A 25576-nucleotide genomic window follows, 5' to 3' on the forward strand; every position below is an offset into this window, starting at 1 on the left:
GTAATACCACCCTGCTGCAAAGTAACTGAGCATTTGCAGACTTTCAGGTATCATATTCAGAAGGTAAATCCATACTATAAGCATGCACTGATCATTACAAGCAACTTTAAATAACAGTGTAAAAATGACCTTACCTTTTACTGTTACTGTTCCAGTAACCAGAAATAGAAGGAAAGCGCTCCTCAAGCCAAACTTCATATTGACTGTAATGTCTCACAGCTACGAGTTAAAACGTCAGAATGAAAGTCAGAGTCGGTACAGTAGATGTATCAGTCAGGTGCAGCTGCAGTCTGACTCCTACCTTTTAAAGAATAAACTGGGTGTGTCTGTCGGTCTGTCAGAGCTTCATCACATAAAGCACATTGCAAAAAATCTTAAGTAATGTGTTTTTGTCAGGTTCATTAAGTACAATCAGGCACAATTAGTGGTGAGAATGATTCATGTCAGTCTGTCAACAGAACAGGTAACCTCCCAGCGGGCACTTTATACCTGCATGTCTTACAGAATACTTAAAAACTATTGTGAAATAACTTTTTATGTTTGCAGTAACGATTATTTCTCTTTAATTTACCATTCATTCCAATACTATAATTAACATATAGTAAATATATGTATTAATATATAGGCTATGATATAATTACAACTATTTAAATATTTTTTTTAAATGATGAACTTTTATTTACATAGCACTTTGCTGAACACAGTTACAACACGCAAAAGAGACTACACTGAAAGATGTGTGGGAAAGAAATGAACAAAAAGCTATGATTGATATACGGTCAATAATAAAATACAGTATACATGTAAAACATAGGTAAGGGGAAGTTGAATAAAACAAAGGAGGAATTAGATATTTAGAAAAAATACTTGATAAGTTTAGTATTTTTGCCCTGAGCTGGGCTTCTCAGGCAACACGTCCTGTCATGCTGTGCACACATATCCTTCAGTAGGATCTGCAGCCTCACGTGCGATGGACATATTTATTGAGCCAATGAAAATGCCCTGTTTAACCACAGGACTTTGGCCTGGTGACATTCTGAACATTCAGTAATTCATTCATCATGTAGCTTAATTCGCCATTTTTAATGTGGAGAACAGCATTACATTTAAAAAAAATAGTGAGTGATGTTTGATGCTTATGACTCTGTCTCTCATCCTCATTTAAACGTTTCATACGGCTCAAACGTGTCATTTAACCTACTTCTGCAAAAATATGTGCATTGACATTTTAAATCTGTTCTGGGTTTCATAAAGCATGATAATTTTAGAGATATAAGCATATTGAGGTATTCTAAAAACTGTTGTGCCAATAAACCCAAAACTGTTCAGGAAACATTCCCTGATATTCATATTAATCTTAAATCTTAAATTTAGAAAAATACTCCTCAGTAAAAACACCTGCTTCAGATTTTATCAGCCCAGAAAACTGTGCCAACCAGTCCTGGTCTCCCCTAACCATTTAGGAAAGAAAGAAAGAAAGAAAGAAAGAAAGAAAGAAAGAAAGAAAAAGAAAGAAAGAAAGAAAGAAAGAAAGAAAGAAAGAAAGAAAGAAAGAAAGAAAGAAAGAAAAAGATTTTGACTACATGTCTCAGCAGTACCAGCTGGTACACTGACAGCGCTGACAAGCGTCTGCGGACGTCAGGAAGACTTCCCGCTGTGTGCGCGCGTGTCTGCAGCCTCACCGACACAGGCAGCGCGTGCAGACGGAGGATCCCCTCAGCTGAGATGCAGTCTCTCATCTCTCCCGTGTCCAAGGCGATCCTGGTGGCTCTCTTCATCTTCGCCATCCTGCTCATCCTCTATGTGATCCTATGGTACATCTGCCGGGACGTGGACTGTGACCACGGCATGTGATGGCCGAGGAGGAAGAGGAGGAGGAGGAGGAGAGTCGGACCTTCAGGTGACCCCCCGTTCTCGTTATTTACCTGCAGTCAGGCAGTGACAGCTGTGTGTGTGGGTGGTCTTGAAAGTAGTCTCTTCAACTAGGCTACAGATAGAGAGGATGAAGTTGGTGATGGCTACTGTAAGATCACTGTGTCATCTGTTTTCATAGTTTAAACTCTCTCTTCACAAACTCACTGAACTCTGCAAAACTAATGGCCAAAACTACAAAAACAAAAGCCTGGTTGTAAAAAGCAGGAATGTTTGCTTCATGACTAATGAGCCAGTCAGTCTTTATCTTTTTGTCATGGTTTGGGATATTACTTGTAAAAAAAAACAAGAATTTAGAAAATCCCCTTACATCTGGTTAAAGTTACTACAATGAACTTTTAACTGGTTATGAAACAGTCTCATGATGCCTCTGATGCCTCTAGATGACCTACATAAGCAAACGAGACCATCAGCGAGAAGATTGGCTGTTTTTGTATAGTTATTCTAAATATCTGCCCTGCGAAATCAGTCAAAACGATTTACGGCAGGCAGACGAGAAGATGCTATGTTTACATTACATGTAGCATTGTAGCATGAGGGAGTACAAAGGCGTTACTAGGATGAGGGGAAGACATTACGTTCGATAACTTTAGAAGTAAAATCAGACTTGTTGTCGGCTTCCTGACTCATTTTTAAAAAAACAGAAACAGAGAAAAAGAGAGAGAGTGTGAGCAAGTTGAGGGCAGAGAGAGCAGCGGTGGTTGTGCAAGCTATAAAGTGAATTAAGAGAGCGAGCGGCAGTGTCGCAAGAATAAAGGAATCTGAGAAATAAAACGTTATTTCCCAACTGTATGAATGTCACTAAAACAAAGTTACTTTGCTTCACCATCATCATATTACAATTTTTAATCTTTTATAGCCACGAATAGATACATCATTGCTATGCATCCTCCAAACAGCTGTGTTTAAAAGAGAAAAATAGTACTATTAAAGGGGACATATTATGAAAAACTCACTTTTTCAGTGCTTGTCTATATGTATTTGCGTCTCTGATGAGCCTACTAACACACAAGCTGTGAAATAAGACCACCCAGTCAGTTTGGTGTGGGCTGGTCTGCTCTCATGTGATTCAACAAGCCATTCAGATTTGATGCCCCTTTTTATGTCACATGGGGCAAAACTATGCTAAGCTAAGCTAAGCTAAGCTAAGCCAAGGGCAAAAAATTTGCCTGTAACGCAGGGCTGGACTGGGGGACAGAGCCACCGATTGCTGACAGAAGGCTGCTGAGCCTGGCCTGAGGCCTGGACAGCTCTGCAGGAGAGAGGTGGCCAGGGAGCAGAGCCAAAGAGCCCTGCGTCACTGCTGCTGCTGCTGATGTCTTCTGAAGGAAAAAATACCCGATTCTGCTCTTATCCAGAGCAGTTTACCGGCGGGAAGACTTTATTTTTTTAACTTTTGGGATTAAGTGGATTTATCTTCAATCTCACCTCTCAACCTAGCCAGAGCTAATACCAGAGTCACACTCCACCTCCGCTGCTGTCATCAATAATAAACATCTTAAATGCCTGTGAGATTATATAATTTTAAAGTTACACAGTATGTAGATATCTATATAGATCCACAATCTCAAACCTTTTAACTTCTGTTTGTACCTGTTTTTAATTGATTTTGTTGTAATTCTGTTTATTAATTGTATTTTTATGTTTGTTTTATTGATTTTCTTCTTTCTTGCTCAACGTCATTGTTAATGAGGTCTTTGCCCTCAATGATTGGCGAGTTTAAGTAAAGACAAAATAAAAATAAATAAAATAAACATGTATAAACAATAACATTGTTGCCGTATTTATGCCTTTAGATGACATTGTTTTGAGTGAGGATGGAGCAGCTACAATGTTTGCATACCCCTGATCGATCTGAACTCCATTCAAAAAACAAGCATTTTAACAATTGTTTGCTTGCGGACAGACATGACAAAGGATGAATTCAGGCTTTTTTATTAATTGACAACATAATTTAGTTATTTCTGTATCCTTTTGATCAGTTTATTGCGATTAAATCACAGCAAAATCTAAGTTTATTTACACTCAAACAGGCCGTTCTGAACAGGGCTGTTTAGACAGGATGAGAAGGCTGCAGTGGTGCTTGATCCTTGTGGTATTTAAACCAAAGCATGTCAGATACATTTTATTAAGACCCCAGGGAACTGTGGGACTTCTGGAAAAGGAGTATAATTTGGCCTCTTTAAAAATAAGTACTGTCTTTCTTTCACACGCTTCCAAAACCAATGCACACGCTAGCCAAGATCTTTATGAAACGAGGCGGTGGTGCTCATGGGAAATGCAGGCTTCATTCCGGGAAAACACTACCACTTTTGTCCACAGGGGCTGCTAAATTGGCCTGCATTCTTGGCAAGATTATAAGTATAAACCCCAAGACCAACCCATTTCACTGTCAGGAGACAGTGACAGTATAATGCATTAGTGATTTCCCGCTCTACTGTCACATGCTTTCTGTTTTGTTTTATGACTTGAAACTTGAATGAGGTACACAGAACAGTAATAAAAAAAACATCATGTAAGACTTCCAATGTGAAGATGCGTTAAGAACATTACAACGAGCAAGTTGTTTGACTCTTGATATTTAGCAGCACCTGTTCCCTATTTTGAGTGTTCTCACTGTTGTTAATTACTAGACTTTTTAAGCTGGCTGCCACCCTTAGGAAAATCCTGACATTCAGTTACAAATAACCTTTTATGCCTCTTAATGTTGGCATGGGACCCCTTTGGCAGTTTGGCAGTTGCTAATAAAATTGAAGGTTTAGGAAATAAACATCTGTGACATTGTATTGCTGTTGTCATTCAACTCATGTCACAATTATAGAATCTGCATTCTGCAGTAAAGAGTATTTACCTCAGTATAATTTCATCAGTTGATGTAGCATTTCACATTATAGGCATCAAGTTACAAAATTAGGGACACTGAGGTCACATGAGTCATGAAGTAATAAAGAGATGATTCTCTTAAGCATTTGCTAAAGGAACTCAGAATAAGAAGAGGTAAAACAACACCTGTCTAAAAGGCATGAAGAGAAATAAAAAATCATTTCAGATATGCATTATTTACATTGTTTTCGTATATGTTATTCACTATGAATGTATTGTATAACGGGACTTGATTGGGATTGAAAATAAGTAGTTGGCGTTAAACTACATCCATCTCATCAGGCGAAGTTATGAAACAGGGCTACAAGACAGAGTAGAATCCATCCCATCTCACAGATTTGATGTATAATAAATGTATAAACTGGTCTCTCTTTTCAAAAAATACCTGCTAAGCAGCACTCACTAACAATGACTGAACCTTCTAGAAGTTTTGAGCAACAGGTCAAAACACAAATTTGGCACAAATCATCATTCCTGGCAGGTTCCAGTTCCTGCTGTGAGAATCATTCATTCCGTATCACTTAGTGTCACAATGGTTTAAAGTTGTTAAACTTGAACACCATATCCAGACTGTTTGCATGTTGTTTTCAGAAGCATGTATTACTGTTGACATGGCTTCCCAGATAATGAGTTCGCAGCATTCAATCAGTTCAGCCAGAACCCTGTTCAGTCAAGTTTGAACTGAATTCAATTAAGCTCAGTGGAAGTATGACAACTCGTACACTACTACTAATGTATAGTGGAAATGTGTCTTTGATTACTCCTTAATAGAAGCCCGGCTCTAGACTTTGGCACACAGGTATTCCATATTACAAAAGTAAAATAAGTAATCAAAGCAAACCAAAATAACAAATTGGTGGGGTGAGTGTGTAGGGAGTGGATGAGTGAGTGTATGCTGTATGGGTGTTGTAGGGTGGAACAAAGGAAAAAGAACTAATCAGCGCAGGAAGAGAGAGTGTGAACTGGCAGCTTCTCCAGTGTTCTACATAAGTCACACTGGGACCAGGTGTGTCCCATCCTGCTAATCAGCCTACCAACTCACCAGAGAGTTGGATGTAGTAACACCGCTGGGTCTGCTTTGAGGATTTCATTTGGTTCAGTAATGGCATTGATGTTCTTGTTCTTCACTGGTTGAGGCTCAGATCATGAGGATTGTTGGATCTCTGCATCACTGAGATGCTTGAAGCTTTATGTGTTCATTGCCTGTCAGTGGAATTATGCAGCTCCTGCTTTTAGTTCTTCTGGATGGATGGAGGTTTCTGTGTCAGGGAGTTGGGTTTTAAGAGTTTGGTGGTGTGTAGTTTGAGCTGTTTTTAGTGCTGGTGTTGGGAAGTGTTTTTATCTGCTAATATGGAATATGCAGCAAGTTTCCCTTAACAGTCTGAAAGGAAAATTAGGGACAGGTTCACAGTTTTTCAAGTGTGTCTTAAAACAACAGTCAGGTGTCCATATGAAGAGTGAAAGAGGTTTTCCTCACTGTAATCGTTCCTCCTGTTCATACTGGATATTATAAGATCCTTCCAATGTGCTTTCAATGTAAGTGATGGAGGCAAAAATCCACAGTGTGTCCACACAGTCATTTAGTGCAAAAATGCATTTAAAAGTTGATGTGCCAGAGATGTGCATAAACATAAACTATGAGGAGGTCACTGATGTAGTCTGCAGTCCATAATCATAAGGGTCAGCCTCTGGAGACCCTGAACATCCATACTGCATTTAATAGTCTTCTGATATATAGCTAACTGACAGTTCAATAGGGCGAAAATTCCCTCCTCTCCAGATATTCCCCTGTGAGTGAGTCAGAAATCTGGATTTTCCTATCACACTCCCAGCAAAGACATAACAGAGTTTTGAGCATCAACCACCACTCCACCGTGGAGTATCCCAAACATCAAATATATCCTGAAGACAGAGAATTATTCCGCTCCACCGCAGACCTTTTTCCCCCTTCCCAACATGAATGAATGTGTATCTTTGTGACTGTACAGCATGCAAAATGACTCAATAGTGGATATTGATTCATCCAGACCAACAGTGTACGTTCACTGAAAACGGGCTTTTCAGTGACGTGGGATACATCTGATGTCCAGCAGTTCAACCTTTGAAATTAATTATTTTTGCATATTTATAGATTCTGGAATTTTCAGTGAGGGAGAAGATGTCATTTTAAGGGTTAGGGTGAGGAAGAGGACAGTTGTAGCCTACATAGAAGACGTGATCCATACTGTCTAAATTTCAAGATGATTATCTATTAGGGAGTTTAGATTTATTTCAGAGGTAGAGACACAAGGCTACATGTCATAATAGTGTCTAAAATGTTCATAATCTCCATTGTGCAAATTAAATGGAGTGGTAAATGAGTTTATGTTGATTTACCCTCCAGTTCGCCCTCCAGTAGCTCTAACTACAGTTTTCTAGGAATAACACACAGCTTTGGCCTGCAATCAATACATTCAATAAATAAATACAATAAAGAAATACATTCAGAAATGTATTAGAATAAAAAAGGCAGCCCGTTAATGGGCTTTCTTCCCTCAACAGTAAATCATTTTTTCTGAACTTTAATGGAAACAGTCAAATTCAAAAAACAGTAGCATATAAACAAGTATGAAGAGCAGGAAACAAAGTGCTTTTTACATCCAATAAAAACAAAATAACACATAGGAGGAGGGGAAAAAAATAAAGTGGTACAGATTAATAATCAGGTAACATTAGTCAATACTTTTATATGTTTTAAAATTTGTTTGGGTCTTTGTTGCTTTTTTGTTTTGCAGTTTGACCAGAATTGTAATAGAGCTCAACATCAGTTAGAAATAAGTTTGGTTTTCTATTGGTTCATTTCATGTGTATGGAATTTGCCAAAAAATATAGTAGATAAGTAGATGGATTAAAAAGCTAATATTGATCTCCATTGAGTTATTTTCAAAACAAATTAAAATATCACTACCTAGATGGAAAGTCTTGTATATCAATCCAAAATGTTTTGGAATACATACAATGGAAAAATAAGTGAAAAATATTTGTTTAGACCACAGAAATCACGGGAATAAAGAATATTCAGTTTACAGTATATCCATCACAGGAAATCTGTGTTTTTTATGGCCTCTCGTGACGCAATCTTCTTGAGGGCGGAACCACAGACAGACTTTTCCCTTCCAGCCTCGGACCCGGACCCGTTAGAGTGAAGCACAGCTCGACTCGGAAGCAGAAGGATGTGGCTGCTGTCAGTGTTGGTGCCTCTTGCCAAACTGTATTTATGCGGAGTTAAAGTCCTTCTCTATCAGATGTTCAACAGATCTTTTACGCTACCAGGTCAGGTATACTTCTATTTCACACATTTATATCTGTATTTTTTAAAGTTCTGATTTATCGGTGTTATCCGCTGAATGCAGGATTCCGTTAGAAAAATGACAATTTCTGATAATGTTGCCTTAATCTATAAGAAAATAAATAAACAGATGGAATTTGGCTTGGGACGTTTTAATAATGGCATATTTTGTTGAGTTCGGCATACATGTTATACACACAGCACGTCCAGTTTAAATCATTCACTCTTTATAACTTCACACCAAAATAACTGCAGGTGAACCAGATCTGGAAAATGTGATTGTAGTAGAGAGAATGTTAGCCGAAGGATCACATGTATTTGGAGTTAACTAGAGGAGCAGCTGTTAAAAGAGATAAAGCCATATTCTCATTGTTAAATGTAATGTAACTAAATAGTCAAAGCAACGTTAAATACGGAATATTTTGAAAGGAGTTTGGTGTCACTGTCTGTCTGTCATGGCTGTATTTTCACAATTATGGTAACAGTCACTTATGTTAACTGGCCAGAATTTCAGAGTCAGAAACCTCTGACTTCAAGTGATGTCTAATATTATGTCTGCCTGTGTAATGATACAATAATAACACTGTTTTTCATTCAAATTAGGTGAAATTTCACTGCCTCTACATGCACATTGCCTTGTTACACAGTGAACTAGGAGGCCGTGACCTTTAGACTACATAGTCACTCCACATCATGTGACTTTGAAATCCAAACTTTGAAAAAAAAAAAATACAACTGGATGTTTGCATTGAAATTAGTTTCATTTATCATGGTTAGCCAAACATCTCTGCATATTTGCTGTGAGCTGTTCCCCCTCGAGCCTCAGCAGTAAATGTAAATGTCTGGAAAATCTGAACTGAAAACTGTGAGCTTTCTATGGATAAGGCTTCAAACACAATATCCACTTGAGTGAAAATGTGGCTGCTTTTACACACACTGTTTGGCCCATTCTATATTAAATGTAAGGTCGGTCATTTAAAGTGCTGGCATATTGAGCAGAAGATAAAACCTTCCCCCTGGACTTTTAAATATACATTTATATTTACATTCTATTCATGATGACATAATACTAAGTAAGGCTACAAATACCTTTTGTGACACATAAGAGACTAGCCTTTTCCAAATGCCATTCTGTTATATTAAAGCAGCTGTGTGTGCCTTAGTTAATCTGTTCAAATTCACTACAGAAGTAGTTAAAAACCATTCAAAAACTAGAATCAGTGACACTGAGTGTGAAGACACTTTTCTGTACATGAATCAGGGGTTGTGACATTATTTTACTTTTCTTTTTTGTTTTTGTTTACCGTTGTACAGCATTTTTGATCATTTTGATGAAGCAAAAAAAAAAAAGCAAGTCCATACCTGTTTTTGGTTTCTCCAATATGAGTATTTGATGGCTTTCTATGTTTTATATCATAATATATTTTATATACTGTTATATACAGAATATCTTTTGGACTATTGGTCACACAAAATAATTCAGTCTCACTGTGTTGAAAGGGAGTAATCAATAATATAATGAAAATGATCATCAGTAGCAGTGCTTATCATAGCTATAAGTAAACAAATGTATGAAGTCAAAGCTCTAAAATTTAGCACTGTACAGGTAAATACTCTTTACTGCAGAATGCAGATTCTGTAATTGTGACATGAGTTGAATGATCACAGCATCATTGCTGGAAGATTACTCTATATTCTCTTTAGACTGCAAAATTCAAAGGAACAGTAAGAATACAATGTCACACGTGTTTATTTTCTTCACCTTCAGCTTTATTTTCAACTGCCAAAGGAGTCCCATGCCAACATTAATAGGCATAGAAGGTTATTTATAACTAAATGTCAGTATTTTCCTAAGGGTGGCATCCAGCAAAAAAAAAAGTCTAGGAAATAACAAGTGAGAGCAGTCAACATGGGGAACAGGTGCTGCTAGGCGAAATATCAAGAGTCAAACAACTCTCTTGTTGTAATTCTCTTAATGAACCATCACTTGGAAGTCTTGCATGATAGTGTTTTATTTATTACTGTTCTGTGTATCTCATTCAAGTTTCAAGTCATAAAACAAAACGGAAAATTTGTGTTAAAGCATGTGACAGTAGAGTTAGAAATCACTAATGCATTGAACTGTCACACAATGAGGGGACTGTCTATAGACAGGGTTAGTCTTGGGGTTTACACTCTTGTAATCCTGACAAGAATGCAGGCTGTTTAACCAGATGTAAGGGGATTTTCTAAATTCTTGTTATTTACAAGTAATATCCCAAACCATGACGAAAAGATAAAGACTGATTGGCTCATTATTCATGAAGCAAACAATCCTGCTTTTTACAACCGTGCTTTTGTTTTTGTTGTTTTGGCCATTAGTGTTGCTGGTAATGGATGAAATTTACACAAGTCAGGAGTTTGAGCCACTTATTTAAACCACTTATTCAGAAATAAACATTAAAAGGTAATGTCTCTGTTGTGATTCCCCACTGCATTGTAAAACTAAGTAGTGTTAAAAACTGAACCAGAAAGTAACTCTAACAACCTAAGAGTTCAACAACCTTCACAACAGATTGTGTAGGCTATTTATCTTGTTTTGTTTTCACCTTCATATAGTGGTTAAAATTATCTAGAGGTAATAAAAAAGTGGACTTATTTAACACTGTTTAATACACACTGTTGTAAAGTGTTATTCATCATTGTATTGTTTGAAACAGCTGGTTAGGCATGCTTGAATAGTATCTCTTGCCACATATTAAACCATGTTTATTTAAACAATAGTTCAGTTAATAATAACTCAATACTTAGGTTTGGCTTGAATGGTTTGGATTTAAGAGTGCCATATTATGAGGTGTTGCAATATAGAAAAAATATAGCATTGCAGTATAGCATTGTTTGCCTCCATCACAATTGTTATTTTCTTGTACCAGGACACCTTAACACATCGTGGTAGCTAGTTCCTTAATATTCTGGGTATATCAGAGCATAATAGGTGCTGAGCAAAATTGTTTTATTAAGATTATGTATTTTCACATAATTTTAGCATCAATATGATGTATCTTGATCATGTACTTTGATTTGGCTGGTATTTAATGTGCTACATTAGTCAAAAATATGCTTTACCGGCATGTATTTTATCCATGAACAGTCTCTCAATTGATTTTTGATCAGAAATTTGACTATATCATGATATATATTGATATCAAATAAATGTAAATCATGATAGAGGTTTTTATACAGTTTGCCCAGTTTTATTAGAGGGACTCTTCTTTGCATGTAGGGTAAATGTAGTCAGTGAATGGGATATTTCACTGGTTGGGATTCAGCTGATTTCTGAATGAAAGACTTCAAAATCCTATCGTATTGTAGGTTCACAAATAGGTGTAATGTTTTTCACAACCTGCAAACATCCTCAAATGTGTATTTCACTATTCTTGTTAGGTACTCAGTAAGTGAAGGCATCCAAGTGGTTTGCTTACCAAAGGAACCAATGGAGGGTAAAAGTTCAGGACCTTCATGCTCTGGCCTCAATCTGGTCGCACACCCACGAGCAAAAAGCAAAGTCTGGAAATACTTTGGCTTTGACACAGATGCAGATGGGTGCATATTACACTGGAAAAGGATATACTGCCGTGTATGTATGAGCCAAATTGCTTACTCTGGAAATACCTCCAATCTGTCGTACCACCTAGAAAAGAACCATCCTGCAGAGTTCAGTGAGTTTGTGAAGAGCAACACAGATCAGATGCGTGAGGCATTCGCCACAGCATTCTCCAGGATAAAGACAGAGCCCTCAGGTCTACAAGTGCAGCAATCACTGGACACAAACTTAAGGCAAAGCTTGAACTATGAAAACAGACGACATAATGATCTTACAATAGCCATCATCAACTTCATCTGCGAGGGGTTGTACCCTGTATCTGTAGTTGAAGAACCTACTTTCAAGACGTTAATGAGTACAGTCGATCCTGGATACTCTCCACCAAGCAAAAGTGACCTGGCAGTTAAAATGCTTCCTCAGATGTATTGCCGTACCCGGGATATGGTCTTCAGTGATCTTGGTGGGGTTGTGAACTGCGGCGTTACTACAGACCTTTGGCAAAGCCAAACCCAGAACAGAACATATATTTCACTCTCTATGCATTCGGTTAACTACAATAGTACAGCTGGGTTCTCTATGACCAACAAGTGCCTTAAAACATTTGAAGTACAAGAGGACAACACGGCCGAGAATATCACCAGAGCGATGTATGAAGCCTTTGTTGAGTGGGGGATAATTCATAAAGTCAGTGGTGCTACCACAAATGGTTCAGTGGATATTGTGAAAGCATGCTCACTCTTGGAACTGTCTGTGGAAATGCCTTGCCTTGGACACACCGTCAATCGCGCAGTGGACGAAGCCTTCCAGCTGCCGCGAGTAGACAGTTTTTTAGGATGTTGCCGCAAACTTGTTGATCATTTCAGAGAACCGGCAATGTATCTACTGAGAGAAAAACAGAAGCAGCATGGCCTTGCTCAGTCTGCACTCATCACAGACAGGGGTAGGTCTTGGTTGGCCACATTGGCAATGTTACAAAGACTGAAAGAGCAGCAGGTTGCTGTAACTGCAACGCTTATAGAGAGTTCCAGCAGCCATCATTTCAGCTTTGATGGTCCTGACTGGGCCTTGTTGGAGGGCTTGATTGAAGTCCTCCAACCTTTTAAAGTTGTGGCAAACATGATCACTTCTTGCAGGTACCCAACCATTAGCATGGTAAGGCCTGTGCTTCATATGCTTTTGAGCACCACCCTTAAGGTTAAGGAAGGGGACCTCAAAGAGATCAGCATGACCAAAGAGGTAATCTCCAAGGTCCTATCAAGCACCTACTCACAGAATTCACAACTGTCGCAAGAGATCTCAACATTCCTCAACATTGCTACATTTCTAGATCCCCGGTACAAGAAGTTGCCTTTCCTGTCCACACAGGAACGCTCCAAAGTTGAGAGTAACATCATTGAGGAGGCAAAAGCAATCCTTGAGAAGCAGAATGCAGAGCGGCCATGCCCTGATGATTTTTCTGTGGTGTCTGATGAGCCTCCTAGCAAAAAACAGACTCTGAGAGAATCTTCAACCAGCAGCGCAACCCAAGACAACCCTTTGGCTGCCATATTTTGTCAGTCTGATGCAGACCAGAGTCAGGAGGAGCTGCATGCTCAGGTGGTAGAGGAGCTAAGCAACTACAAATCACAGAGAGTCCTAGGTCTGAATGAAGACCCTTTACTTTGGTGGTCAAGTCATGCAGCCTTGTTCCCCACCCTTCCCAAGGTGCTTCAGAAGTACTGGTGTGTTCCGGCCACAAGTGTCCCTTGTCACAGGCTGTTCAGCTCCTCGGGGACTGTTCTGTGTGGGAAAAGGAACCGTTTAGCTCCAGCACTAGTAGATCAACAAGTTTTCTTGTATGAGAACTCACGGAGTTACTACGAGCCTGAACCCTGTGTGGATGATTTGGACAATGTCTGGGAAGAAAAACGTAGTCTAGGTCAGCCACTTGAGTGACTTTGTGCTTAAAATCACAAAATATCAAAGAATTTCTACAACTTTATTGCCTGTATACTTGGTAGCCTACATGTGAGACCAGCTGAAACATTAAAAAGTATAATGAAGGTGTTTCAGTCAGTAGTGTGAAAATGTAATGGACCTGTTATGATAACTTTACTTTTAGTTGTGGCCTGTAATCTGTATGAAAAGAGTTAGTCCATCTAACCCATTCAAGAACAGTGTAACATTTAGGGGGAAAGGCTTATCTATTCTTTCCAAGAGTGAGATGAGAAGATTGATATCAATCTCGTGTCTGAGCTAAAGACCTAAAGCCAGTACATAAACCTTGATTGCATTAAGACTGGAAGCAGGGGAAACAGCCAACCTGCCTCTGTCCAAACTTCATTAATACGTTCTCCCAACACCTATTAAGCTCCGTAATTAACGCTAATATGTTTAATCTGTACATAAACAGAAACGTCAAAACTGTAGAGCTGTTGCTTAAAAAATGGCTCCAACACGTAATTCACCCTAAAATCACAAACCAGCCAGCCTAACAGTGTGGCAGTGTCAGTCGGTCAGTCAGTCCACTACTTTGTTCCAAGCCAAAACAACAACCGAGTAACAATTAGATAAATTATCACATTTTCAACACACATCCAATCATCCCCAGAAGGATGACTCTTAACGACTTTGATGATCCTCTAACTTGTCTTCTAGCGCCATCAGCAGGTTGACATTTTTGTTCTTTAGTGAAATGTCTCGACAAGTATGCGATAGGCTAGTAAATGTTAGCATGCCAACACCCTAAAGTAAGATGATGAACATGGTAAATGTTATAACTGCTAACATCTGCATGTTAGAATTGTCAGTGTGAGCAAGCTAGCATGCTGATGTAAGCATTTAATTCAAATCACTGCTGTGTCTAAGTACAGCCTCACAGAGACAGACAGAGACTTTCAATCTTGTTATATTTCTTTTCATGTACGGGTTGAACAAGACACAGATTGTGTTTATTAGTGAGCTTTTGAGGTGTTTCTAAGCTTTTTCACTTTGAACAGAGCCAGGCTAGCTGTTTCCCCCTGCCTCCAGTCTTAATGCTAAGCTAGGCTAACCATGTCCTGACTCCAGCATGAGATTGATAGCAATCTTCTCATCTCAATCTCAGATAGAAAGATTTATCATAACAATTTGGAATTTTTTTGTATAAAATCTAAGAAAATTAAGAGTTAAGACGGGATTTCAAACTGACAGTGTGTGAAAACCTCTGATTTACATAAACAAAGCCGATATGAAACCAGCTCTCATCTCTTCATATTAGATCATAACAGATATCATAACAGATGTATTATCAAAAACAAAGATAATTTTGTTTATTTATAGAAAAGTAATGTTGTGTTGTCTGTCACTATCTGTGTGTCTAACTGTCCATCATGTTACACCTCCTACAAGCAACCACTTTGTGTAATCAGCTCTGCTGTGTCTTTTTGGACTTTTCTGTTGCATTTTTAAATTAATTTTTCTGGCTGATTTTACTTTTTTTTTTAGTTTTGCTTGAGATGTCTTTTGTAAATACCTGTCTGGATATTGCTAACATTAACAATGGATGATATTTGAAAATGTCATGCTCTGCAAAACACTGGGACTTAAAGATGTTGTAAAAGAACTTTATGAAAGTAAAGATGTTGTTTTCAACATTTGCCTGACTGGTTGATGTCCAAACTTTTATTGCAATATTAACTTTTCTAATACAGTTGTAATTGTTCATCTTCGACAGGGCAACAGATTTTTAAATTCATGGATCCTTATCTTAATTACAGGTTAGACCTTTCTATCCAACTGCCAGAGTCTATGTGGTTCACCTCTCTGTTTGTCCAATGTAGAACAGTTAATAAAGTCCATATTTAATTGCAGACTCACAGACTCTGACCTGGACTGACTGGAATTCCATTCTGTTGTTGGTTTAAATTCCACTACCTGTTATTAATATTGACAAAATCACATAATTGATACTGATTCCAAAACAATCAGAATAAGAAAGTTTGCATGATGACCTCATGTGGTACCCTCTTTCCTCCCACACAGTCTTGCCCAAGCAAAATGGAAGGGTTGCCATTGTGACTGGGGGTACCCGAGGAATGGGTTTTGAGACAGCGAGACACCTGGCAAGCCTTGGCATGCATGTTATCATAGGTAGGCTACTGTCCAATCACATGCCTTCACTCAGTCAGCAGTTACAGGAGTACTGGCTGTTTGAACAGTCAGATTATAAAGACTTTTCACTGTAAATAAATGTCTGTTCTGTGCCATAACTGCAAAATCTAGCTTTAATTTTAAAAAATTTGTTTTAATGAAGTCTTTACTGTGAAGACTGTAGCTGAAGCATCTTGCCTCAGTTTGCATGTTGGATGAAAGCCATTCAATCACATACTTCACATTAGGAATGTGTGCTACAACTTGGAATGGGTGTAATACCATTTTATCATATCTGTATCCAGTATTGATTCAACTTATAGAATCTTCATAGGTTTACCTTTGAAGTAACTAAAGGCTAAAATAACTACAGCTCAAAGATGTCTAATCTTCTTTTGTTGGCTGAGAAACAGCAACACAACCGTTTTTAGTGTCAACTTAATTAATGTTCACAGTACAGACTGATGTGTCTTGATTCACAGTCTTTGTCTGAATATAGACACCAGCTGCAGAGAGCACAAACTTTTCATTTTAGCTGCTATGAAACTCATTTTAATGAGCTGTAGTTGATCTAATCTGCTGCAGGGGATGTCTGTTATTGTGACCAGACAGTTCTCTAAAAATGAGAAGCTGCTACTCTATGTTTTCTATTGATCTTTTCTAATGAAAAAGAACCAACACTAGCAATAACACAAAAAGAAACACATGGGACAAGGCATATGTAGTCCAAAATGAATCATTTGTATCGTCTTCTTTTCAAAGCTCTGTCTACTAATGCACAAATACTGGGAGTTATTTTGTGATTGCAGTGTAAGCAGTGTAAACCATAGATTCAGGTTCAGTTTTGACAGTTAGATTAATTTCAGGATAAATGAATGATTAGTACAGCTGTAAACAAAGATGAAATGAGCTTTAGCCAGTCTTGTTGAAGTGGATATCTGCTGGACATCTGCCCACCAAGCCTTTCTGATCTCCATCATCAGCTGGGAACGAGAGAGAAGAAGGCAGAGCAGCTGTCAGGAAGATTCATGAAGAAGGCAGCGAGGGGAAAGGTAATAATCTGTCTGTCTCCATCTTTCTCTGTCTTTGATCACATTCGGTCATTTTTGCAACTTTTTCAGCCAAAGCACTAAAACAAAATCTTTTACACGATGCACGATGTGTAAATCATAGAACCAGATGGGTGCCAGCTTTTTAACAACCATTAAAGCAAGATGTGCATGCGTGCATGTGTGTGTTCCACTGTGCAGCCTCCAGCTGGCACTCCATCACCACTGCGGGACTCTCCCTCTCTGGCACTCAGAGCAGCACTTTGTTAGGGTTGAACAGTTTTAGGGGGAGGCTGACTTGCTGTTGCACTTGAAGGTGCAGTATGTAGAATTTAGTGGCATCTAGCAGAACGCACTAATATAATATTCATAAGTATGTTTTAATTAGCGTATAATCACCTGAAAATAAAAATCGTTGTGTTTTTGTTGCCTAAGAATGAGCCCTTTATACGGAGCAAGGCCTCTTCCACAGAGCCTGCCGTGTTTCTACAGTAGCCCTGAAATGTCAAACCAAGCAAATGTATGTAAATTCATAGAAAGGTTCCTGGAAGGGTTTCATCTGGTAGTTACACTGGAGAATCTGTGTTACTCCATTTAACTGACTTGCTAGTCATTTAGTGCATATACAGCGGTATACGGAGCAGCAGACAAGTATACTATTCAACCAATATGGAGAACAATGTTTCCATTCAATAAATATTTATTTTGGTCTATATGGATCTGTCAATTCTTGCAGTCATTAAGATTTTCGCAGCGCTTTCAAGGAAATTCCTCTACTTATAAACAGTTACATTCTTTATCATTTCTTGCTTCTTTCTTAAAAACTTAAGTGAGTTACTGTGTGTGTGTTCTCAGAACTGTGTCTCTTTTCCCTGTAACTAACACCAAATGACATAGTAGACATAATAATCTTAATTCAAGGTCCACTTACTGGCTTTCAGAAAACCTTTTAGTGTGAGAAATGGTTTTATATGTGTTTAGTAAACAAAAATAAACATTCAGTAAGCTAGTAATTTCATGTTATATAAGATTTATAGTTCCTGTTAATATGACAGAATTTTATGCTCTAAAAACACAAATTATTTCATTACGTGTTTTAAAAAGTTCTGTTTAACTGACAGAAATTTCCAGCCAGATGAAGGTCATGTTATTTGGTTCATTTGTGTCAAGTGTACTCAAAACTGTCATGTTACTGTACTGGACTAAACTAAAAGTTTGGAGTGCAAGCTGTTCCCAGTAAACTTTTAAGTAGAGTGAGCGAACTGGGATTTACAGTGTAGAGTTTGCCCAGTTGTCATCATGTGACAAGAACAGACTTTTGATGCTGGATCCTATGAAATGATTATTAATTCATTAAAGTTGTAGAAGTTATTTTAAAATGATGGAGCTCATTAGTAAACTTTATGATCCACAGGGTAGAAGACTGCCCAAAAAATTATATGGAAGCATCTGACACACAAAACACCAACAGGCCACTCTCAACAACACATGAAAACAACGTTAGAAACATGTCAAACAAAATTACTTGCTACTGTGGCACAAACAAACCTCAGTAAGATGAAAATACTGTGTGTGTACGAAGGGAAACATCTCCAGGAAACACACACAGGTTCATCTGCTTGAACTCAATTGTTCTGACCTGAAAAGAGCTCTTTTCTTTTGTGCTTATAACAGAAAGTCGGCCAGTGTCTGCAGAGAGCTAACCTATTTCTTTTCATTCTGAAAACCAATTCTAAAATACTGAACAGTCCAAACTGCACCGATCTGCGCCCGAGGGCCTGAACAGTGCTGATGAAAGCAGCTTTAAATGGGAGCTCATTGAGTGGGCCAGCTGTTCATAAACTGACTGAAGTGATGTCGAGGCACACGTCCTAAAAAGTGAGGATCTGTCCATCAGTGGTGTGGATTTCTTCTTTAACACAGGAGAGTGTGTTGCATAAATAGGCCAGCAGTCATACAATGCTCACACAAAGAGCTCTTTGTTTCAGTCAGGCTGTGTGTGAGAAACATTACTAATTGGACGCCTGATTCGCTGAATCCTAAGTAGGCTATTTTTCTTTACATGGACACTCTGTAGCACGATGTTACTTGAAAAACACCACTTTCTCTCTGGTGAGGCATCTCAATTAGTGTAATGCAGAATATTGCTGCAATGTGGGAGTTTAATTGATTTAATTAGGTGCTTGAGCAGTCAGTTCACAAAAGCCACAAGCAGTGGCAAGTGACTCATTAATAACACGCCTGCAGTTCCTAAGAAATGTGACTGTACCAGAGTTCAGAGGGAACAAATCCCAGATTCAAAGCTGTGCAGAGAATTTATCCCCAAGCCACATTCAGTGCAGTTATTATTCAGGCCTAGTTAGTAACTATAAAGCTGCACTGAACAATAGTTTCATTTTAACAATGTATAATGAGAAAGGTGTCGCTAGTAGTGATGAAGCCACAGAGCGGTATCACCAGCTCATTGTTTTGGTTTAATTATCTAACTTACATTCAGCAGGTGGACACAAACTCCAAATGAATGCCAACGTTGCTCTGCCAGATTAGTGTTTTCAGCTTGTTCCGCTGCCCCCAAGTGGCCAAAAACCAATAAATTCAGCTTGTTAAAGGGGACATATTCTGCACATTTCCAGGTATTTTTAATCTAGGGCTCTATTGGAATATCTCTGCATGATTTACAGTTTTAAAAACTCCTTATTTATCTCATACTGACCCTTTACACAGCCCCTCAGTTCAGCCTCTGTCTGAGACAGGCCGTTTTTAGCTCCTGTCTCTTTAAGGCCACCCTCCCAATGAGCCTACTCTGTTCTGATTGGTTAGCTTCAGGAACCAATCAGAACAGAGCGGCCAGTGACTTCCAGCTGTTCGGGAGGCTATGGCAACCAACCATGAAACAAACTATACTTCTCGTTCTTTAAAATCAAAAGTCAACTTCTCAAATCCATCCGTACATGTTCCAGCCAGAATCAGATCTGAAATATGGAAGTGAACAATGCAAACAACACATGAAAAAACCTTAGCAACAACCTTAGCAACCACAGTTATGGAACAAACAGTAGAAAAAACAGGTTTTAAAACCAAGCTCTTTATCTCTATGGTGACATCTTTGTTTGCTCTAGCTCTAGTGGTAGTCATTTCATTGTTGGCTATATGCTGGCCATTATATGTGATCATGCATGATGATGAAACAGCTATTAAGAAAAATATTCAATAGTAATTCTAAGCATGCTTATAATATGTGCAGTCACACCTAGATTAGCTTGAAATGTTATGACCACCAGTTGTAATTATTTCAACGTTGTTTCTGAGGAGTCGAGTCATTTTGGCATGTCAGATGTCTCTAAATACTACAATACCCATGAGCATCAGCCACTGTTGCAATGGAGAAGAAGCCAATCAGAGTTGCAGTGAATGTTGTTGAATTTTTGAACAAAACACGCGGCCAATGTTGCTGAATTAATCTAAAAGTGACTCAGAATCCAAAAGTGAATTGATTTGAAGCTGCAGATTGTGTTTTCAGCACATATAACATAATTCAAAGATTGGTTATTGGTGGATATTTTTTGCAAAAATTCATCTCAGGAGTCGTCATTAAAAACAGGACACACTGACTATTTGGCTAATTAACCAATTAGCTGTTGAATTTATATATTTATTATGTCTTTATTTGAATTTATACACTTGCTAACTTGTTTTCCTTGTCACAGCTGAGTTTGTCTTCCTGGACCTGACCTCGCTGAAATCTGTGCGACAGTTTGTTCAAACATTCAAAGCCCGAGGTCTCCCCCTCCATGTTCTGGTTAACAACGGTAGGCTGCTTTTACCATCACTGTGAACGCATGAAAAGTCATATTAGTGTCATGTTTTTGACTGTGAGTGAGTGATTTCATCCTCCATGCTAAATCTAAAAACTCCTGTTCTGCTCTCCGGTCTCTTGTGTAGCCGGGACCATGCTGGTTCCTGAGAGACAGACGGAGGACGGCTTTGAGTTCCACTTTTGTCTCAACTACCTCGGCCACTTCCTGCTGACCAACCTGCTGCTGGACATACTGAAGAGGTCGGGACGACCAGGCTGCTGCTCCCGTATCGTCAACATGTCCTCTGCAACACATTATGCCGGCGTTATAAACATGGATGACTTAAACAGGAGGTAAGAGGAACTCTTTAGGTCACCGGCCAGTTGAAAGTTAAGTTAAACTCGCCTTAAGTAAAAACAACACAACATATAACCAAACATTTTCAACAGTGTAAAAAATACTGGGAAAAAATAATAATAAATAGCTTTATAATAATTTTATTCCTCTATCTTAGTCGGTCTGTGTGTTTTGGAAAAGCAAACTGTATTTACAGAGATTCAGACATGCAGGATATCCTGAAGTTATTGCTTTTCATAGTGATGTTGCCTCATGGCACAAAGAAGAAGTCCTCGCTGAAGGGCAACACGGTGTTGCACCTCGTCTGCACCGTGAGATCTGATCAATGGCATTGCTACATGTCAGGAAATGAGTGTGTGTCTGTGCATGTGTGGAATACAGGGAGGCATGCTGCTTTAGGTATTTTAAAAACCTGCACTAAAGGACATGAATATAAAAATTTTATGAAATCAATGTCAATGTTATTTTTGAATCTGTCTGCTCTGGTGTGGAGAATTTTACTTGACACAGTGGAACCAGCCTCAATTCAAATATGTTTTCAGCGGAGACATTCTGTGTCTGTAGATAGTCTCTTGTAATTGCTACACAGTGCAGGTAAAATATCAGCTTCTATGTATTTATGCTGTTTTTTTTTGATGCAGCAGGACTTCAAAGTTTACCTGCACACTCTCCTGTCTCCAGGGTCTGCTACAGTTCCCATGGTGCCTATTCCCAAAGCAAACTGGCTCTGGTCCTCTTCACCTACCACCTGCAGGAGCAGTTGATGGCCGGCGGCTTCCTGGTGACCGTCAATGCTGTGGACCCCGGCATGGTGGACACGGCACTGTACAACAACCTGTGGACCCTCGCACAGGCGCTCAAGAAGCCAGTAGCCAAGATACTATTCAGGGTACATCTTCACTAACACGACTTGTCCTGTTTTTTTATTCTATCATGTGATTTGTAAGATGGCTTACCCTTTAAGTAAGTAAGTATACATTTAGGTGTACATACAAAAGCATGGATTCCTTTCTCTGCATGTTCAAAAGATTAAATATGTCTTATCTTTTAATATTTCTTAATTGGAAAAAGTTTCATAATATGAACAGAAAAATCCAGACAGGAGTCAAAATTTAACACCTAAATTCTCAATGTACAGCTTTATATTAGAGGTTAAAGGTCACAGAGACTGCTGCAGGGTCTTTTGACCACTCTCTGGGTCAATAATTATCTTATCTTCTATTTCATTTGAGAAAGTCTTCTTGTCCTCAGCATAAAGGTGAAAAGATATATTAAAAGGCCCAGTGGTAGCATAATGATAGAAAATAAAACAGGGCCAGTAATAGAGCCTTGAGGCACTCCAGACATCAAAACAGCAACAGCAGACATATCATCAGGAAAATATTCCCGTGGATCCCATGACTGTATCAAAAACTCAGCTAAAATCCAGATAAACCAAAGTTCAGATATCTCTACAGTCAGTATGCATAAGAACATTTTTTAGAACAGAAGCAGTTTTTGTGCCTCCAACAAAAGTTGTCCTCCAGACATTCAATGAAGTGAGTGGCAGCAGCTGTTCTAACATTTTTTAAATAAAAGATAGCTCTGAGATGAGTTATTGCACAGGGTTTGTTGAGAGATAGATAGATTTCCATTACAGATATATAATATTTTATAAGCTGTGACAGATTTCATGAAAAAAAAGTGAAATTGACTTGTCCAATGGATGGTATCTGGCATCAAACACCATCTGTGTTCTGTTGAACAAATTCGGGTGTGAAGAGCACATTTTTGGTTTGATGAATAATTCTGACAGACTGCTGACGGCCATTATCTCCTGTGTTACTGATTGTTTCCATTTCTTGTTGAGATGATTGGATCCTTATTAATTTGACCGCCATCTAAATAAGTTAATTATTTTTCAAAAATGTCAACACAACAAGGCTCATTACCTGCAGCAGCTGACTGATTGTGAGCAGGTCTCAATGACTCAGGAGTCCTCTGGACTTCCTCTAATTTATCTCAGACTGACTTTTAGAGCCACAATGTTATGTGAATTATTCTTAAAATACTTAAAACAGTAACCAGAACCTGTTTAAGAAATCAGGCAGAAATGCAATCATAAAGACTGGAAGAAGGTGGCAAATATAACACTGTCTCCATTACGGTATTCAGAGAGGTGGGTGTGAACTGTTGGTGTGACAAAATGATTGCAAAGTATATCTGTGGATGGAGGTGTTTGGTGCTTTTATGCATTTGATCTTGGCAACAGAGAAATGTAAAATGGCTTAGAATTAAAAGGGCAACATATAAAAGATGGTCAACAGTAAGAATTAACACTAAATTTCTGCTTGACCCCCCTGGAACAGACCTCTAAAAATATGTTTGTGAGACTGTATTTCATCTAATTTGAGGACTCTCCCTTCTCTGTGGCAGCCAAGACTGATTCCAGTTATCATTGTTCTGGAGATATGAGTGGAGAAAGTATACATGAGCCTTTGATATCTATGTTCAGATGTAATTTGGACACTTGGCCGTTAAGTGTTTCTGAGCAGCTGTGTGTCGTTTCAACATTAGTTCAGCACAAAAAAGCTCACACGTGTCTCAAAGTTGATTTAGAGTTGCCATTTAGATTGACTTAGAGTTGTCTGTTAAAATGAGGAGTAAAGAGGTGAGCATGCAAGTGAAGAAGATAATAATGAGGCTGATAAAAAAGCACAAATCTATCAGAGAGATATCAAAGGTAGTTGGTTATAACAATTTGGTACTTTTAAAAAAGCAGGTGAACACAGGAGAACTAGAACATGTCAAAACAAACTGGTAGACTGAGGAGCAGAAGCATTATGGATGAGCGGAACATCATTTGCATGGTGAAGGAAAAAGTCCTTTATGACTGCACAGCAAGTCAAGAATGCTCTCGAGGATGTAGGCATAAAGTTTTCCTTGTCAACCATCAAGAGAAGACTTCATGACCATAACATGATGCACAACCCTGGTAAGCCACTAAAACAGAGAGGCCAGAAAGCATCAGAGTTCTGGACTGATGAAACAAAAACCTACTCAAATTAAAGCTGAGACTTGCCTCTTTAATGTAGCATGTATTACTTTATTTCAAATTAAGTGTGCTGAAGCACAGAGCCTGAAAAACAAAAAATATGTAACTGTCCAAATACTTACTGTTTGCATTGTATGTCCTCCTCAGACTCCAGCAGAGGGAGCCTCCATAAGCGTCTATGCTGCAACTGCCTCTGAGATGGAGGGGGTCGGTGGCTGTTACCTGTACAATGGCCAGAAGACAAAGTCCTCTGACAGCTCCTACGACTCTGAGCTACAAGCTGAGATGTGGAAAAAGAGCTGTGAGCTTGTAGGCCTGTAGGCAGCATGACATACCAGGCTATAACCCTCACAGGTGGAATAGTTCCATCACACTTTTTCAGTTTTTCACAGCAGCAGAAGCCACATAGATGAAAGGGTTACTCCAGCAATTTCATACTGCAATTCCATAGAGTTGCAATGCAAGTGACAGATTAAAAAAAGAATGATCAAAATCAAAGCAGCAGAGGCTGAGATATCTTTTACTTTTAGTCCCTGGTATGCGTCAAACTACAGAAACACTGGATCCTACATTTCCCACAATGCAACTTGATTATATCGTTTATTAGACCACATCTTTCTCCCCGACCTCGCTCGCCCAAAAAAACAGAGGTATGAACTGAACCGTGGCTCAAAAATCGAGATCTGAACTGAACTATGGATTTGGAGAATCGTTACACCCCTAATATCTAGTGATAATATCAGGTTTATCACCAGGTTGAGTGATAGTAGGTTACTAAAACAGCTAAAGTAAAGGTGTGTTCAGACTGAAGGCAAAGTGAAGCTTAGAGGTTGCACTAGGGGTGCTTTATAAGATGCAAAGATGCAAATAGATACAGCTTGCTCTGAGTAACAGAAGTTCAAGTCAAGTCAGTTTTATTTATATCGCACCAAATCGCAACAGAAGTTATCTCAGGGTACTTTTCACGTAGAGCATGAAGACCACACTCTTTAATTTACAGAGACCCAACATTCCCCCATGAATAATGGGAAGAAACCTTGAGCAGAACTGGGTTCTAGTTAAGTTTAAAATGTTTCTACTTGAGTGAAAACATCACACAACATCCTGAGGATTTATCCACTCAATGAACCTGCAGGGTTAGCTAACCACAACTAACTACAGTTGTTACATTGGTTGTTAGGGGTGAATAAACATGGACACACAAAATCATCCTCACTTAAGGTGTGTTCATACTGACTCAAACCATGAGCCGTTAAAGGTGTAGTTGGGCATTTTGGGAAATACAAGAGTTAGATGAGAAGATTGATATCATTTTAATGGCTGTACTGTCAATATGAAGCTGAAGCCAGCAGCAGCTTAGCCTAGTTTAGCATAAAGACTGGAAACCAGGGGAAACAGTAGCCTGGCTTTGTCCAAAGGTAACAGAATCTGCCTCCCAGTGCCTCTAACAGAAAGCTCATTAATTAAAACATGTCATATCTCATTTCATAATCTGTACAAAAA

The 25576-nt window shown here is 38.7% G+C and overlaps 2 protein-coding genes across 2 annotated transcripts; both read left to right on the forward strand.

Annotated features, from left to right (window-relative positions):
* The first annotated feature begins 8014 nt into the window (after positions 1-8014).
* Positions 8015-15556, forward strand: LOC122976580 (E3 SUMO-protein ligase ZBED1-like). Its single transcript, XM_044345143.1, has 2 exons — positions 8015-8127; positions 11567-15556. The coding sequence occupies exon 2, from the start codon at positions 11616-11618 to the stop codon at positions 13659-13661; it is 2046 nt and encodes a 681-aa protein (XP_044201078.1). The 5' UTR covers positions 8015-8127; positions 11567-11615; the 3' UTR covers positions 13662-15556.
* On the forward strand, positions 8028-25576 carry dhrsx (dehydrogenase/reductase (SDR family) X-linked). The gene is made up of 7 exons (XM_044345144.1): positions 8028-8127; positions 15729-15836; positions 16820-16888; positions 20593-20694; positions 20828-21035; positions 21721-21928; positions 24221-25576. The coding sequence occupies exons 1-7, from the start codon at positions 8028-8030 to the stop codon at positions 24392-24394; spliced, it is 969 nt and encodes a 322-aa protein (XP_044201079.1). The 3' UTR covers positions 24395-25576.

Source organism: Thunnus albacares, chromosome 24 (assembly GCF_914725855.1).
Source record: "Thunnus albacares chromosome 24, fThuAlb1.1, whole genome shotgun sequence".
Classification (NCBI taxonomy): domain Eukaryota; kingdom Metazoa; phylum Chordata; class Actinopteri; order Scombriformes; family Scombridae; genus Thunnus; species Thunnus albacares.